The 14,748-nt window shown below is 64.5% G+C and overlaps 1 protein-coding gene across 1 annotated transcript; it reads left to right on the top strand.

Moving 5' to 3' along the window:
• CYGB (cytoglobin) lies at positions 1-9,212 on the top strand. Its single transcript, XM_081108908.1, has 4 exons — positions 1-356; positions 5,175-5,406; positions 5,665-5,828; positions 7,967-9,212. The coding sequence occupies exons 1-4, from the start codon at positions 214-216 to the stop codon at positions 8,004-8,006; spliced, it is 579 nt and encodes a 192-aa protein (XP_080965034.1). The 5' UTR covers positions 1-213; the 3' UTR covers positions 8,007-9,212.
• Positions 9,213-14,748: the final 5,536 nt, after the last annotated feature.

Here is a 14,748-nt window from a genome sequence, read left to right as displayed (position 1 = left end):
CAGACACACACACACACACACACACGCGCGCGCGCGCACACACACACGCACGCACACACGCGCGCGGCGCGCACCGGCAGACACGCTCCCTCCCTCCCGCCGGCGCGCTCTCCCCCGCCGCCCGCCGCGCACGCAGCCGCCCCGGCTCCCCGCGCCCGCGCCCGCGCCCCCCGCCGCCGGCCGAGCGAAGCGGGGCTGGGCTCGGTGCTGCTCATGGAGAAAGTGCCGGGCGAGATGGAGCTCGAGCGCCGGGAGCGCAGCGAGGAGCTCTCCGAGGCGGAGAGGGAGGCGGTGCAGGCGACGTGGGCCCGGCTCTATGCCAACTGCGAGGACGTGGGGGTGGCCATCCTGGTGAGGTAGGTGTCGCCCCGGCCCAGCCGGCCCGGGGGAGGGCGGGCGGCAGAGGCTTCGGGCAGGGCGGGCTCGGCCGGGTCCCGAGCTCCCCAGATGCGATTGGGGCCAGGCCGGCGGCGAGCGAGCAGCGCGGGGCGCCTCGGGTGGGCAGAGCTCTCATTGAGCCTCCCTGGCTCTGGGCGCGGGGCTCCCCAGGAACTAGGACCCCTTGAAGGGGGGCACCTCTGACCCCCGGCTCCTGGCCTCCTCACCAGCCATCCAGCGGAGCTGCTACGGACACATTTCACTCACCCTTCAAAGGGGTGCTTCAGTGGGGCTCCCCATTTTAGAGAAGGCAAAACTGAGGCACAGCCAGTGAAGGGACGAGGAGGAGCAGAGCCCTCTCTCCAGCTCATCCCCTCGAAGGGATGTGAAGCCTCTTGGAAGGACAGAGCAAAGGGCAAGAGAATAGAGGCCGGAAGGAACGGAGGCCCCTGCCCGCAGGCCTCCCTGCCTCCCTGCCTCCCTGCCTCCCTGCCTCCCTGCCTCCCTGCCTCCCTGCCTCCCTGCCTCCCTGCCTCCCTGCCTCCCTGCCTCCCTGCCCTGGGAGCGCTGCAGGGAGGCCGCAGGGAGTCCCAGGTGAGGCGCAGGGGAGCCAGAAGTCCCCCTCCACACTGTCCCTGGAGTTCCTGTGGAGGGAAGGGGAGCAGCCACAGGAGACAGGCCGCACCCTGAACCCACCACCTGGGTGGGAGAGGCCATGTGTCTTGAGCTCAGGGGTCATTAGGGCACCAGGTTGGCAGAGGGACCCTCGCCCCCCCCTCCCCACCTTCCACCGCACACACAGTGATACTGTTCTTCACCCACATACATGCCGGTGCTTACAGCGTTCCTATAGAGAAAGTGTCCCCAAGCCCCACACGCTGCTGACTGACTAGCTGCAGATCGGTGCTCACTTCCCACAAGTGCGGGGCCCTGGGGGTGCCGGCAGAGAGGAGCTGCCCCTGTCCCCCCAGCCCCTGTCCCTGGCAGAGGGGAGCTCTGCAATCTGGGACAGAGCAGGGCTGTCTTACCCCTGAAGATGGGGACCTCGCTGGGGAAAGGATGCTGAAGTGCACGCTGGTCTGTCCGTCCGTCCGTCCGTCTCCCAGTCCTGGCCAGGACCTGGCTCCTCTCTCCCCACCTTGCTCGCTCCCTCTGCCTCCCCCAAGCCTGGGACCTCCCCAGCGCTGTGCTGATGCGCCCTGACTCCAGTGAGGACACATTTGGGAGGAAGAGGAACAAGAAGCGCTCTCGAGGAGGTGGAGGAGGGTTCCTGAAGAGGGGCAGCTGTTTCGGCAGCTCCCGGGGGTGGTGGGAACTGGGGTGGTGGGGAAGCTAAGAGGGGGTTTCAGATCCCAAAGCCTCAGGCATTCGGAGGTGCAGATCCACACGTGGGAGCACCCACACAGGCACACGGTGGGCAGAGGAGGGCAGAGGAGTCCCAGCCGCGCCAGAGCCAGCTGCCTCCCTGGAGGGCTGCTCTCAGCCCTGTGCAAGCACACCCCCCCCCCCCCGCCTCAGGATGCTAGGGTGCACCCAGGGGTCACCAGGAGGAAATGAGACAGTCCCCAGGGCCTGTCCAAGATCTGGCTCCTGGGTCTCACCCAGCCCCTCCAGGAATGGGGGCGCACAGAGGAAGGAGCTGAATCCTGAGGGCTGAGCTGCCTGAAGCCTCTGAGCTCTGGGAAAGGTTCCTTCCCCTCTCCGCACCCCTGGTCCTGACCCTTCCAGGGGCCTGGGGCTGGGCTGGGGCCGGTGTTGACCAGGGCGCTCAGCACTGAGACAGGCCACACTTGGTCTGAGAAGGCCGGGATAGCGGCGAGCTCTGACCTGCCCGCAACCCCAGGGCACACTCACGTGACCCCACCTCTAGGCTGAGCAGGGTCCAGCCGGCCCAGCCTGGAGAATGGGCCCAGCCCTTCCCTGCCAGCCCCAGCCCCAGCCCCAGCCTCACCAGCCTTCCTTCCCTTTCCTCCTCCTGCTCTCTCCCCAGGACCTGGCCCTGTGGGGGTGCTATAGGGGGATAGGGCAAGGCTGGGATAAGCTTCTCAAGTGTCCCAAAGCAGCCCCTCTGACCCTGTGCCCCTCAGGTTTGTCACAACTCCTCCTACCCCACCCCCAAGGACAGGTCCCAGTGAGCCTGAGACACTGGCCCTGGGACCATCACTCTCCCCCTCTCCCTCCCCACTGAGCTGAGGCAGAGGCACCCTTGACCCCCACCACAGTGCTTGTGGCAGTGGAGGAGCTGCTGGGGGTCTGAGCTGCCCCCAAACACCCCTCCCTGCAGGGGCGATGCAGAGGGAACACCCAGGCTCTGGGTTGTAACTGGGCTCCCCCCGCCCTGCCACTCAGACAGCCTGAGGCAGGCTCTTCGGGGAGCCCAGATGCCTCTGGAGCAGAGAAGCTCCCCAAGGCTGGCTGCTGGGGCTTGTCTGGGCAGCTCAGGCTGGATGGGTGGGTGGGGGCAGGCTCAGGAGTAAACACTAGGGGCCAGGAGCAAAGCCAGGACGGAGGAGCAGAGCGCGTGGCCCTAGACTCCCCTTGCACAGAAAAGGGGCTCCTGGGCGGTCATCCCTCAGGGCCGTCATCTGGTGCAGGAGACTGACCTGGGTCCCGGGCCCCCGCCCCCCTCCCCCCACTGCAAAGTGGGAAACTGTCAGAGCAGGGACGGCCAGGCCCCCTCCTGGCCGACCGCCAGCCTCACGGGGCCACCTTGGGCATCAGCGCTCAGGAGGGTGTTGCAGGTGAATGAGAGCGCATAGTAGGTGCTCAGTGAATGCTCCGGATAGATCCTCACCATAAGACGGTGTAATAGCTGCTCAGTCGTGGGAATTAACTGAGAGAACGGGCGGAGAGGCTGTGCACATGTACGCCCCAGGCAACCAGAAACCACTCTTTTGGCTGCAGTGTAGACCCCCAGGGTCTGCAGCCCCCGCTGAGGGCCGGGGTTTTACATTTGTGCTTCCTTTCGAGGCTCTGTTTTCAGACTCATCACCTCCATTGTCCTCCCCAGCACATCTGTGAAGTGGCGAGTGATGGGCGATGGGCGGGAGGGACTCCTCTCACCTTTGCAGACAGGAGGTGGTGAATCCTTTGCCCAAGGTCACGCTTGGCCTCGGAGAGGGGCTCCCCCAGTCTCCACAGAGGCCGTGCGCTGTCACCCCCACCATCGGCAGCCTCCCCGGCTAGGATGGCTAGGACCAGCGGCCCCTTCTGCATCTTTCTAGCTTTCGGGTCTGAGACCTCCTCTGGCCTAAGGGCTGTTCTGGCAAATGATCAGCTCCCGGCTCACAAAGGGGGACGCTCCCAAATAGGAAACAACCTGAGAGAGCGTCGGTTAAGTTTACGTTCCGACTGGGTCTGTGCAGGCACCTCCCATGGCGTCCAGCCCCACTGCCAGCGGCAGGCAGCAGGGCCCGGGCCGGGTGATGTGCCCGAGGGTGCATGAGCCCCAGCTCTGCCCTCGGGCTGTGGGACCCAGGAAAAGGCGGCAGGGAACCCACTCATGGCCGTGAGGGGAAGCAGCAGGCGCTGGGCCAGCCTGGGCGCTCGGGGAGGAAAGGGCCCGGGGAAGGCATGCCACTGGGTGGAGAGGAAGGCAGGCGCCCAAGGACTTCTGCCAACGGCCAGTGAGGCTGCGGGGCCAGAGGGAGATGCCTCGCATGCAGGGCGTGCGGCATGAGGCTGGAGAAGGGTGTGGGCAGGTCTGTGGGCGGACATCTGGGAGAAGGCTGGAATGCAGGTTAGGGAGGTAAACAGTGGGGAGCCGCTGAAGGTGTCTGAGCCTGAGAGTGATGCGATGAAAGTGAGCGTTCCACACGCGCACACACACACGCATACGCACGCGCACACGCACACACACATACACACACACACACACACACACACACATGGCGTGCTCCAGCGCAGGCTCCTGGAGCGGGGAGATGAACAGCGCGCAGTCATTCCAGGGCCGAGCCAGGCAGGTGGAATCCGTGGCCCTGTAACTAAGTCCACGGACTGCCGGTCGCTGCAGGTGAGAGGCGGGGTGAGGAAGGAAAGCCAGCCGCTCTCCTTTGCTCACATCGGGTGCTCCAGCTTGAGCAGACCGACGGCCGGTTCCTGAGCGCCGTGTCCACTCGGTGAGGACTCCACACAGAGGGTCTAGACAGGGGTGGGCAAACTTTTTGACTCGAGGGCCACAATGGGCCACAATGGGTTCTTAAACTGGACCAGAGGGCCGGAACAAAAGCATGGATGGAGTGTTTGTGTGAACTGATATAAATTCAAAGGAAACATCATTACATAGAAGGGTACGGTCTTTTTTTTTTAGTTTTAGTTTTATTCATTTCAAACGGGCCGGATCCCGCCCGCGGGCCGTAGTTTGCCCATGACTAGACTCTAGTGTCTCATTTCATCTCGCAGCAGCTCACAAGATAGGGACCGCGATGCCATTTCACGGATGAGGAAACTAAGACTCAAAAAGGTCAAATAACTGGCCCGAGGTCACACTGGCCGGTGATTCCAGAAGGAAAGCTCTTATCTCTCAGCCGTGCTGGGGGCCTGGAGGGAGTGCAGGGCTTGGGAAGGAGGCAGAGGCCTGGGGGTGAGGCCGAGTCTGGGGAAAGGGCCGGGATGGGGGGAGGGGGCCGCATGTAGCCAGCTCGGCCACAGGACGTCTGTGTTTGAGGGACAGCTCACAGGGAGCTGAAAACAATGATTGGCGTGGGCCCTGCCTCTCCCAGCCCGCACCCCCATGTCCTGGCCACCCCAGGGTGGGGCCCGGGGCAGCCCCTGCCTCATCGCCACCCCCCCGCCAGGTTCTTCGTGAACTTCCCGTCGGCCAAGCAGTACTTCAGCCAGTTCCAGCACATGGAGGAGCCGCTGGAGATGGAGCGCAGCCCGCAGCTGCGGAAGCACGCCTGCCGGGTCATGGGGGCCCTCAACTCCGTGGTGGAGAACCTGCACGACCCCGAGAAGGTGTCCTCTGTGCTCGCGCTGGTGGGCAAGGCCCACGCCCTCAAGCACAAGGTGGAGCCCGTGTACTTCAAGGTGTGTCACCACCCACCCCGCCGGCTCCTGGGCCGCCAGGGCCCACTGGCCACCTGCAGGCTCCGGGGCTCACCGGACAGTGGAGTGACCACTGGGCCACCCAGTCCTCCCCTGGCTGGGTTGTGACAGGGAGGGGCAGCAGGATGGAGGGGCTGGTGTGTGATGAGCAACCTCCTCGCTGGAGAGTGGGTGCTGGGGGCCTGAGGGGGGCCTCAGGGCGCCCAGGTGTTGACGCCCCCTTCCTCCCTCTGCCCTCAGATCCTCTCTGGGGTCATTCTGGAGGTGATCGCCGAGGAATTTGCCAATGACTTTCCGCCCGAGACGCAGAGAGCCTGGGCCAAGCTGCGTGGCCTCATCTACAGCCATGTGACCGCGGCCTACAAGGACGTGGGCTGGGTACAGCAGGTCCCCAACGCCACCACGTGAGGAGGGGTGAGGGTGGGCCGGGAGCTCCCTGGTCTCCGTCTCCCCCGGGGCCCAGGGCTGACCTGGGCAGGAGCCCTGCCAGGAGGCGGGTCTGGGAACAGACGCAGTGGGAAAGGCCGGCAAACCTAGGCCCCTGCGCCGCCTGCGCGAGCTGTGAGCCCCGTCAGATCCCCCGCCCAGACCCAGACCCAGAGCGGGGCCTCCTCAGAGCTAGGGCCCTGGGCCCCTGGGCGGGGAGGGCGGAGGCTGGCGGGAAGGCTGGCTCCGGGGCCAGAGGCCGCAGGCGCTTCCGGCGTCCCTCCTGGGCGGGCACCGGTCACATGGGCTGTTTTCACCTGAGGCCGGGCTCCGCTCTCCCTCGGCCGGGAGGGGGGGGAGCAGGGGGGGCGGGGGGAGGACAGTCACGAGGACGGCGCACACGCCAGTGGCGGCCCAGCCGGAGGCCGCGGGCGTCCCTCACGCGCACCACGGCGTGTTTACTTCTGGGCTGACCCCGAGCCCCGTTCCCAGTGCCGGGGTGAGGGCCGGAGGTGGCTCCGGGAGGGTGGCCGCTGACTCGGCGCACGAGGGGAGGGCTGGCCCCCCGACGTGGCGGCTGGGAACACTCCGGCCTCCCGGGCCCCCAGGGGCGGCCGGCTCCCAGCGCCATGAGAGGCGGGGCAGGAGCAGAGGCGGGAATGGGGAGCGGGGTCAGCCAGCAGCTCAGGACACGCGTGTGGAGAAACAGTCCCAGCAGTTTCCCATGGAACAGGCGGCTGCCCCTCCCGGGCTCCAAGCTGGCCGGGGCCTCGGGCCGCCTGGTGGGCTGTGGGCGCAGCTCCGAGGGAAGGTCCCCAGGGCAGCCTTGGGAGGCCAGGCCTCCTGACTGTCCATCCATCGTCCCCCCAGCACACTGGCCCAGCCTCTCCTCTCCCTCCCCCGCCCCCATCACCACCCCCAGGGGAGCACGTCCTCCGCTCTCAGGAACTGCTGGCTACAGCCCTGCGGCCGCTCCAGATGTGCACAGCTGGCCCTGGCCTGCCCAGACCCCGGTGGATGGGAGGCAGAGGTTTACCTGCCGGGAGGCGCTGGCAGGGCCAGGGGACCTGCTGGGAGCCAGAGGGGCAGGAGGGCCAGTGGTGAAGGGGGCTTGCCCGCCCACCCTCTCCCCAGGCAGCCTCTGCTGCCAACGAAGAGCTTGTTTACAGCCAGGGGACACGACTTCCTGCTTCTAGAGAAAAGGCCTTTTTACAGGGGCCGGAGGGACCGAGCTGGCCAGCGCCAGCCCAGCCGGGTGAATCAGAAACATGTGGACACGCTTCCCGACACCAAGCCCCGCCCCGCCCCCTTCTTGCCCCAGCTGGACCCCGGGGACTTACATCTCACCCAACCCCAAGAATTAGGAAACCGAGGGAATCTCCTCATCTGCCCCCTTCGTCTCCGTGGAGACGGCTTCTGGGGAGGGTGGCCAGGCCCTGCTCCCACCTGGGCCGGGCACCTCACAGTTGGGTTACCGCTCTCCCCAGCCGGGCAGTCATGGGGATGGTCCCCTCCACCCCCTGCCTCTGCCGAGGTCCCCCCAGCGGTGTTCCGAGCTGGGAGCTGGGGGCTGGGAGCTGGGAGGGAGTGGCAGGCAGTCATGGAAGGAAGCCTCCATCCAGTTCCTCTTATCAGGGACGGGGTGGGCCAGACGCCACTGTTTACTGAGCTGTCTCTGCTTAAGGGTGTGGGTGCGTGTTTGTGGGTGCGGAGGCGGGGGGCGTGGTGCCGAGTGCACAGGGCCATGTGTACAGAGGCTGCCTTTGGGTGGTCCGCGGGGGACCCGGCTGGCCAGGCGCACACACGTCTCCATCCACAGCAGAGAGTCACGTGTGCGTGGCTCTTGGCAGCTGGTGAGACACGTGCCCACAGTTGATGCCCCTCGATCCCCCCGGAGCGAGGCGAGGCAGACATTCCCCCTGTAGAGCAAAAGACCTGGGGTGCAGGCGGTTCCACGGACTTGCCTGGGCCCAGGCCCCCTCGGTAGAAGGAGAACTGGGCCTTGGGCCCCCGGGCTGCTTTCCCCTGTGCCACGCGGGGTCTCAGCGTCCTGCCTCACGCCCCCGATTCCCACTCTGTGCCCCTTGTGACCTGTTGCTCCATCTCTCGTCCACAGCCCGCCGGCCACGCTGCCTTCTCCCTCCTCGGGGCCGTAGGGCCCCTGCTGCCCTCCCCCCTCCCTGGCAGCGCCTTGAGCAGAAGGCCGAGTTCTGAAGACCCTCCTTGACCCTCCGTTGCTGGGTGCCAAGGAAGCCGGAGGAACCCCTGACTCATCTTCCTGGAGAGAGGCCTCTGCCTGGGCCGCGGCGCCCTGGAGCCGCCGGGAGGTGGCACTGGATGCTGACCCAGTGGCGGCCGGTGGCCTGTGGGGTGGGGGGCCCTTCCTCCTTGAAGAGCCAGGCCCCCTCTTCTTAGCTTTTCTACTCACCGTCCGAGACCTAGCTGAGCAGCTGGCAGGAATCGGGGTCTGCGAGTCGCCGCAGGCTGCGCCAGCTCCGTTTCTATCTGCCCGGCCAGCATGCAGGTCTCGCGTCACCTCTAGAATATCACGCACACATATCTACCATATATACGATATATTCTATATGCAGCCTATATAAAGATATATATACATTCCCATCTAGACTGTGTCCCTGCGGGGCCCAGCCGCCCACGGGAGGCCTCGGCTCCGCTCCCCTGTGCGTGGGGCAGGGAGGGGCCCCGCACATGCTTCTGGGCCGAGGACGGAGTGTCCTGGCGGAGATGGGGATCCCGCATCAGCACAGAGAGGATCGGGGCCTGTGGGCGGAGTTGGGGTGACCCAAGGGCTTGCGTGGGCAGGGCTGGGGTGACGCAGCCCATTCTCGGACCAGCTCCCACATTCCTGCAAGGAGGGTTTGGCTCTCCCCACCTTGACCCCACACAAAAGGATGTGTGTGGCTCCCTGCCCTGCTCCCTAACAGTCAAGGGCGGGGGGGGGGGGGGGGAGGCCCGCAGTTCAAGGACAGGACGCCTGTGCTGGGGGAGGGGCGGAGGTAGAGCCCCATCTGCCTTTGTCACGAAGACAGCCCAGCCCCGGCGGGAGGAGGGGCGATGGGACAGGACCAGCTGCCTCCATCTCCTCCCGGAGCTCCAGAGCTCCGAGGCCGGGGCCTTCCGCCCACCCCTCCCTCCATCTGGGTCAGAGCCGCGGGGACGCCCCCGAGTGTGCCCCTTGGTCACGTGTGTCGTCCTCAGGATGTTCTGCTGCTGTGACTGTTGTGCCGTGTCCCCTCCTGTCCCATCTCGCCCAGCCATCCGTGTGACTGCCTGTCCTCCTTTTGTAGTTTCTGATGTTTGTAACCAGACCCAGCCGTGTCATTAAACAGACTCCTCTTCCTGTGTCTGCTCCTCGCTCTTCCTGCCATCTGCCTCGCCCGGCTTCTTCAGTGCAGGGCTCGGCCTCCCCCCTCCCACCCCCCTTTCTCCTCGCAACCCAGCCCAGGTGTCTGCCTTGGCTGGTCGTGGACCCTCTGAGTTGGGGTCCACCGGGCTGGAGACTGGAAGCTGGGCTTTGGGGGGGCGGGAGGGGGGGTGGCCAGGAAGGGTGTCTGTGCTTGTTTAATTAAGGTGGGAGGGGTGGGGCTTTCATCTTTTGTTCTGGCAACCTCCCTGGCGAGAATGGGATAAGGGAGGGAGGGAGTCAAGGCAGGGACGTTCAGACGGAAGACCCAGCCGTCTCAGGGTCCTGGGGAGGCCTGTGTCTTCCAGAGGGGGGCTCAGCCAATGCCTGGCCTGCCGCTCAGGGTACCTGCGGGGGGTCCGCCATGGGTGCTGGGGAAAGGACACGTGCTCTTAGTCTCAAATCCCAGGCCCCCTTCCCAAGCCGTCTGTCCTGCATCCCACAGCCTGGGCCAGGCCCGTCCAGCCCCCACACAGGATGGAGGCAACAGCAGGATCAACTCCCGGGGGAGGGACCCGAGGTCACCGCCCTGGGGGGCTGCAGGCGAGGCAGGAAGCAGCCGCTGCCCCCGGGGAGGGCCGCTGGCTGCCTGGGAAGATGCAGCCGACACACAGGAGAGCGCTGTCTCCCGGAGCAGCTCGGACTCCCGGCACGCAGGCCCCGCCCTCGGCTCCTGGCCTGGCACGGCGAGGCCTGCGATGGAAATCCAGAGAATAAACAAATACCACTCTTAGAAAGCAAAAGCAGTGCTCGGGCCAAGCGTGAGCCGTGCGATCGGGGACGCGAGTGCAGAGGGGACAGGACCGCGTGGGCAAAGCCTGGCCAGGGAGGACCGTGCGCCGGGCTCGGAGGCAGACTGCCTCCCGGTGCTGTGTGACTTCGGGCTCATCACTCCTGCTTGCTGAGCCAGCCACAGTCACCTCCGATCCAGTGGCCCCAGCCTCAGGGGATAGAGCATCAGCCCATGGACTGAGGGTCCCGGGTTTGACTCCGGTCAAGGGCACGTAGCACCTCAGTTGTAGGCAGGCTCCATCCCCGGCCCTGGTGGGGACTCGTGCAGGAGACAACCAATCGATGTGTCTGTCTCTCTCACATCAATGTTTCTCTCTCCGTCTCTCCCCCTCCCTTCCGCTCCCTCTAAAAATCAGTGGAAAATTTTAAAAAAGTAAGTGGGAGTGAACGTGAGGCCTGCCTTGCAGGGCAGGTGCCAGGAGGAGGAGGAGGAGGAGGAGGAGGAGGAGGAGGGTGGATGCCCCAGTGCGGGGACCGGGGTGCTCGGGAGAGTGAAGGTCTGGCCGTCGGAAGTGGCGAATGGAAAGAGGAGAAGGTTGGACTGGGCCAGATGAGTCTTAAGAGAGAGGCGGGCAGAGGAGGAAAGAGGCAGGGAGGTGCGTGAACAGGGTGATCTCAGGAGGCAGAGGGCGAGGGGAAGGGAAGCGGAGGCAACCCAGGCGGCCTGCCTGGCCCCGGAGGCCATGGGGACTGTGACCGGAGGGGCGTCGGCCGTCAGGGCGGGGGCTGCTCTCTGGGAAGAAAGATCCCCTCCCCAATTTCGCTTCAGTGGGCTTCAGAGCGGTGAAGGGGCCGCTGAACCAGCCCAAACCGGAGTCACGCAGGAATGTCGCCCTTGAGAACGGCTCTCCCCACTCCCCACTCTGGGGAGAGGACATTGGCAATTAATGATTCACCAGGCGTGATGTCTGAAGGGTGGGGGCAGCCTCGGTCCCCTGGTGAAGCAGGGCAGGGCCCAGGGGCTGCGGGGAGGCGAGCCGGGGCTGGAGTTCTGCGCTGTGCTCTGCACACAGGCACGGCCTTGTCGTGGAAGAGCTGAGCAACCGCGTCAGCTCCCGCTGCGGGCTCAAGCTGTGAGCCATGGGGTGTCAGCCCCCAGTCTGTGGCAGCTTCCCCCCCCCCCCAGCGGGCCTGGCCTTGCGGTCCCACCGCGACCCCTGCTGGCCGCGGTGGGACCGTCACCTGGGAGCCTCAGCCGGTGCTTGGGCGACAGGACTCCGACTTTCCTGACTCGGGGAGGAGGCAGCACCGTAGCTGAGCCGGAGGCCAAAGGACACACGTGCGCCCCGTACATCCTACGGAAATGTCCTCCGTATCTGCAGCCAAGTGGGAAAGTGTAATAAATGCTCTAATAAAAGGGAAGCCTCTCTGTACATAAAACCCCCACCAACCCCGGGCTGCGGGCCTGCCCCGTCGACCCGTAGAAGCCAGCTCAGCGGGGAGCACGCCAGCCAGGAGGCTCCTGGAGACAAACAACAGCCCACGTTCAAAATGCCGACGGGCGAGCACCGCGGCCTCCCCGCTGGGAGAGGTGAGAGGCGACCTGCCCGCTCTCCAGGCCTGGCCGGGTGGCCGCGTGGGTGGCGGCCGCAGGGGCAGGGGGAGCGCGGAGGCCAGGACTCCCGTTAGCCGCGGAGGTTGTGGGAGGCAGTAGAGTCAGGCTTTATTTTTAAAGTTGGCCCAACAGGAAGGACTGGTGGGCTGGAAGCTGGGGGTGAAAGAGAGGACAGCTGCGCGTCCTGCCAGGTTTCGGCTCTGTCTGCTTTTGCTGGCCCTGTCCTCCGGGACGCAGCCAGGGCAGAGCAGGTGTGGGCGGGAGGCCATCACGAGTTCCCCTTTGTCCCGGGAAGCCCATGGGGATGCCGTCAGAGCTGGGCCTTAAATTGGGGGTGGGATGGGGTCCCTGGGCAGAGACTGTGGGAAGAGAAGAGGGGCAGGTGGGGCCCTGGAGCACTGGACCCCGAGGTCAGGGGTAAAGGGAGGAGCCCACCACGGGAAGGGGGGCAGGGGCTGGGATAGAACCCCAGAAGCTTCCAGGAGAGCATCTCCGCGAGGCCGCCGAGAACCCGCCGGGAGCCACCTGCTGACCGCCTCTCTGAGGTCAAGGTCATTACCTGAGAAGCCAGTGGGTGCGGCCGGAGGGGGGCAGGGGAGGGGACAGTGCGTGGGTTTACTCAGGAAAGGGGGTGGCAGGTGCTTCCTGAGAGGCGTGCCGTGAACAGTGCCTGCCAGGGAGACTTTTGTCAAAGAGAAACTGGAGCTGGGCAGTGGTTAAAGCATAAAAACCAGTTTTACCCAGGACCATTGCCACGGGGAAGAGACCTCAGCGTAGAACCGGCTCCGCGTAGAACGCAGCGTGGGCAGCGTGGGCAGCGTGGGCAGGCGGGATTGGCGCAGCTGAGGTGCTGGGATGGGTGGGGGTTGGGGGTGGGTGGTGGTGGAGATTATTAAGAGGAAACACTGGGTGTGAGGAAGTTTTTCCTCAACCGACCCAACAGGGTTCTGGCTGAAGGCAGGCCGGGGTGGGTCCGACATCAGCTGGGGATGGGGGGAGGTGAAAAACCCAGGGGGAGCCCAGCCGGTGTGGCCCAGTGGTTGAGCACTGACCTATGAATCAGGAGGTCAGGGTACATGCTTGAGTTGTGGGCTCGATCCCCAGTGGCGGGCATGCAGGAAGCAGCTGATCCATGATTTTCTCTCATCCTTGCTGTTTCTATCTCTCTTCCTCTTCTTTCCTCTCTGAAATCAATAAAAATGTATATTTTTTTTAAAAAAAAGAACCCAGTGGGGGATTCCAGCTAGACGACTGAGCGGGAGTCCTGCTAAAACTGGACAATGCGCTGTAGCCGGTGTGGCTCAGTGGATAGAGCGTCGGCCTGCGGACTGAAGGGTCCCGGGTTCGATTCCGACCAAGGGATTGTACCTTGGTTGCAGGCACATCCTCAGTAGGGGGGTGGGGGGGGGTGTGCAGGAGGCAGCTGATCGATGTTTCTCTCTCATCGATGTTTCTAACTCTCTATCCCTCTCCCTTCCTCTCTGTAAAAAATCAATAAAATATATTAAAAATAAAACCAAAACTGGACAATGCTCATGAACAGAGTCCACATCAGGCCTCGTGGAGACCAGGGAGCCTGAGGAGCATTAGAGAACCTTGTCCCGCCCTCCCTCGGGCACAGGGGAGCAGCAAGTTCCTGGCGGGGTGGGTGGGGGGCGCGGGGCGGGTGAGGGTGTCCTGAATAACTGCGGGCCTAGCCCCGGGCCTTTCAGTGGGTGTACCACATGGGGGGGCGGGGGAGGCAGCTGACTGCCCAGGACCCATCCGGGCACACAGGGGCCCAAGGAACCCGCCCTCCAGGCCTTTTCTGCAGCTGGGAAGAGACATGAGGGTGGGGGGGGGAGGGCAGGCGTGGGGGGAGGGGAGGGGCCTCCCAGGGCAGGTGGGCAAGGGAGCCCTTGACCTTGTCTAAGTCCACAGGCAGACCATGCAACGCGGTTCATTGTGAAAAACAACCATCTTGTGATGTGAAAGCAAAAAGTGTTCCCTGCATTTCAGAAAACGTGGGCGAGAAGTCACCGGTGACCCCGCACCCTCGGCCTGTCTTCCAGGTGCCTCTTGTCCGCGCTAAACATGCCATAACGCTTTGCATCTTTACACACGGCCTTAAAAATCGCACAGGGGCACGGCACCAGTGCAAAAGCAATATGTGCTCGTCGCAGCGAAGCTGAGGGCAAAAGAAAAACACAGAGAGAGAATAAAATTCTCTGCAGCCCCCACCCCCCTCCCACCCCCGCCCAACAGCCGTAACCACTGGTGGGGTTTTGGTGGAAACACTAGCGGCCCTGCCCTGGGCACCCACACGTGACACCCGGCGTTGATGTCACCTTTGACATTAAGTCGGGGTCACGGGCACAGAGTGGTTTCAGCAGACTCCTTGGCCTGCAGGCAGGAGCCTGGAGATCGCAGGAGCCCGCGGCTGATGTCGAGGTCACTCAAGGACAATAGCAGTGGACGCCGGGAGGCTCCATGTGGGCCTGACGCATTCCCAGGGCCTCCTGGCTGGCCCCCAATTTGCCACGACCCAGAAGGAGGCCACCATCTCTCCCAGGCAACGGCCGCGCCTCCTCCGGGCCCGCAGCTTCCAGGCCCCTGCATTCTAGTCCCCACTCAGCCCAGAGGAGGCTTTTACGAGGGAGTCAGGTCACGTGGCCTCCTCCCACCGTTTCCCACGGTCACAGGCAGAATGCAGAGTCCTGGGCTGGACCAGGGCCAATCGCGCCAGCCTCATTTCCCACTGCCCGCCCCCCTCACTCTGTGCTCCAGCCCCTTCTGCCTCCCGGCTGTTCCTCAGCTTCTCCTTCCTGCCCCAGGGCCTTTGCATTTGCTGTTCCTGTCACCCAGGTGCTCTTCCCATGCATCCTCTCGTGGCTCCCTCCCTTCACTCGGGTCTCTGCTCACACATCACCTCCTCAGAAGCCTTCCCTGACCACCTGTCCCGCAGGGCAGCCCCGTCCCTCTTTCTTTATCTTGGTTTGTTTCCTATGGCTCTGACCGTGACCTGACATTGCACTTTGGGGTTCTCTGCCATCTTCTCCATGAGGGCGAGGGCAGTGAGGCACTCGCCTCAGGGGCAAAATTGAAGGGAGCACCAAAAACTTCAAGAAGCAAGAGAAATCATATTGTAATG

This window comes from Myotis nattereri (assembly GCF_964212035.1).
Source record: "Myotis nattereri genome assembly, chromosome: 16".
Classification (NCBI taxonomy): domain Eukaryota; kingdom Metazoa; phylum Chordata; class Mammalia; order Chiroptera; family Vespertilionidae; genus Myotis; species Myotis nattereri.
The sequence above is the reverse complement of the archived record's forward strand: the minus strand, read 5'-3'. Positions and strand labels throughout refer to the sequence as shown.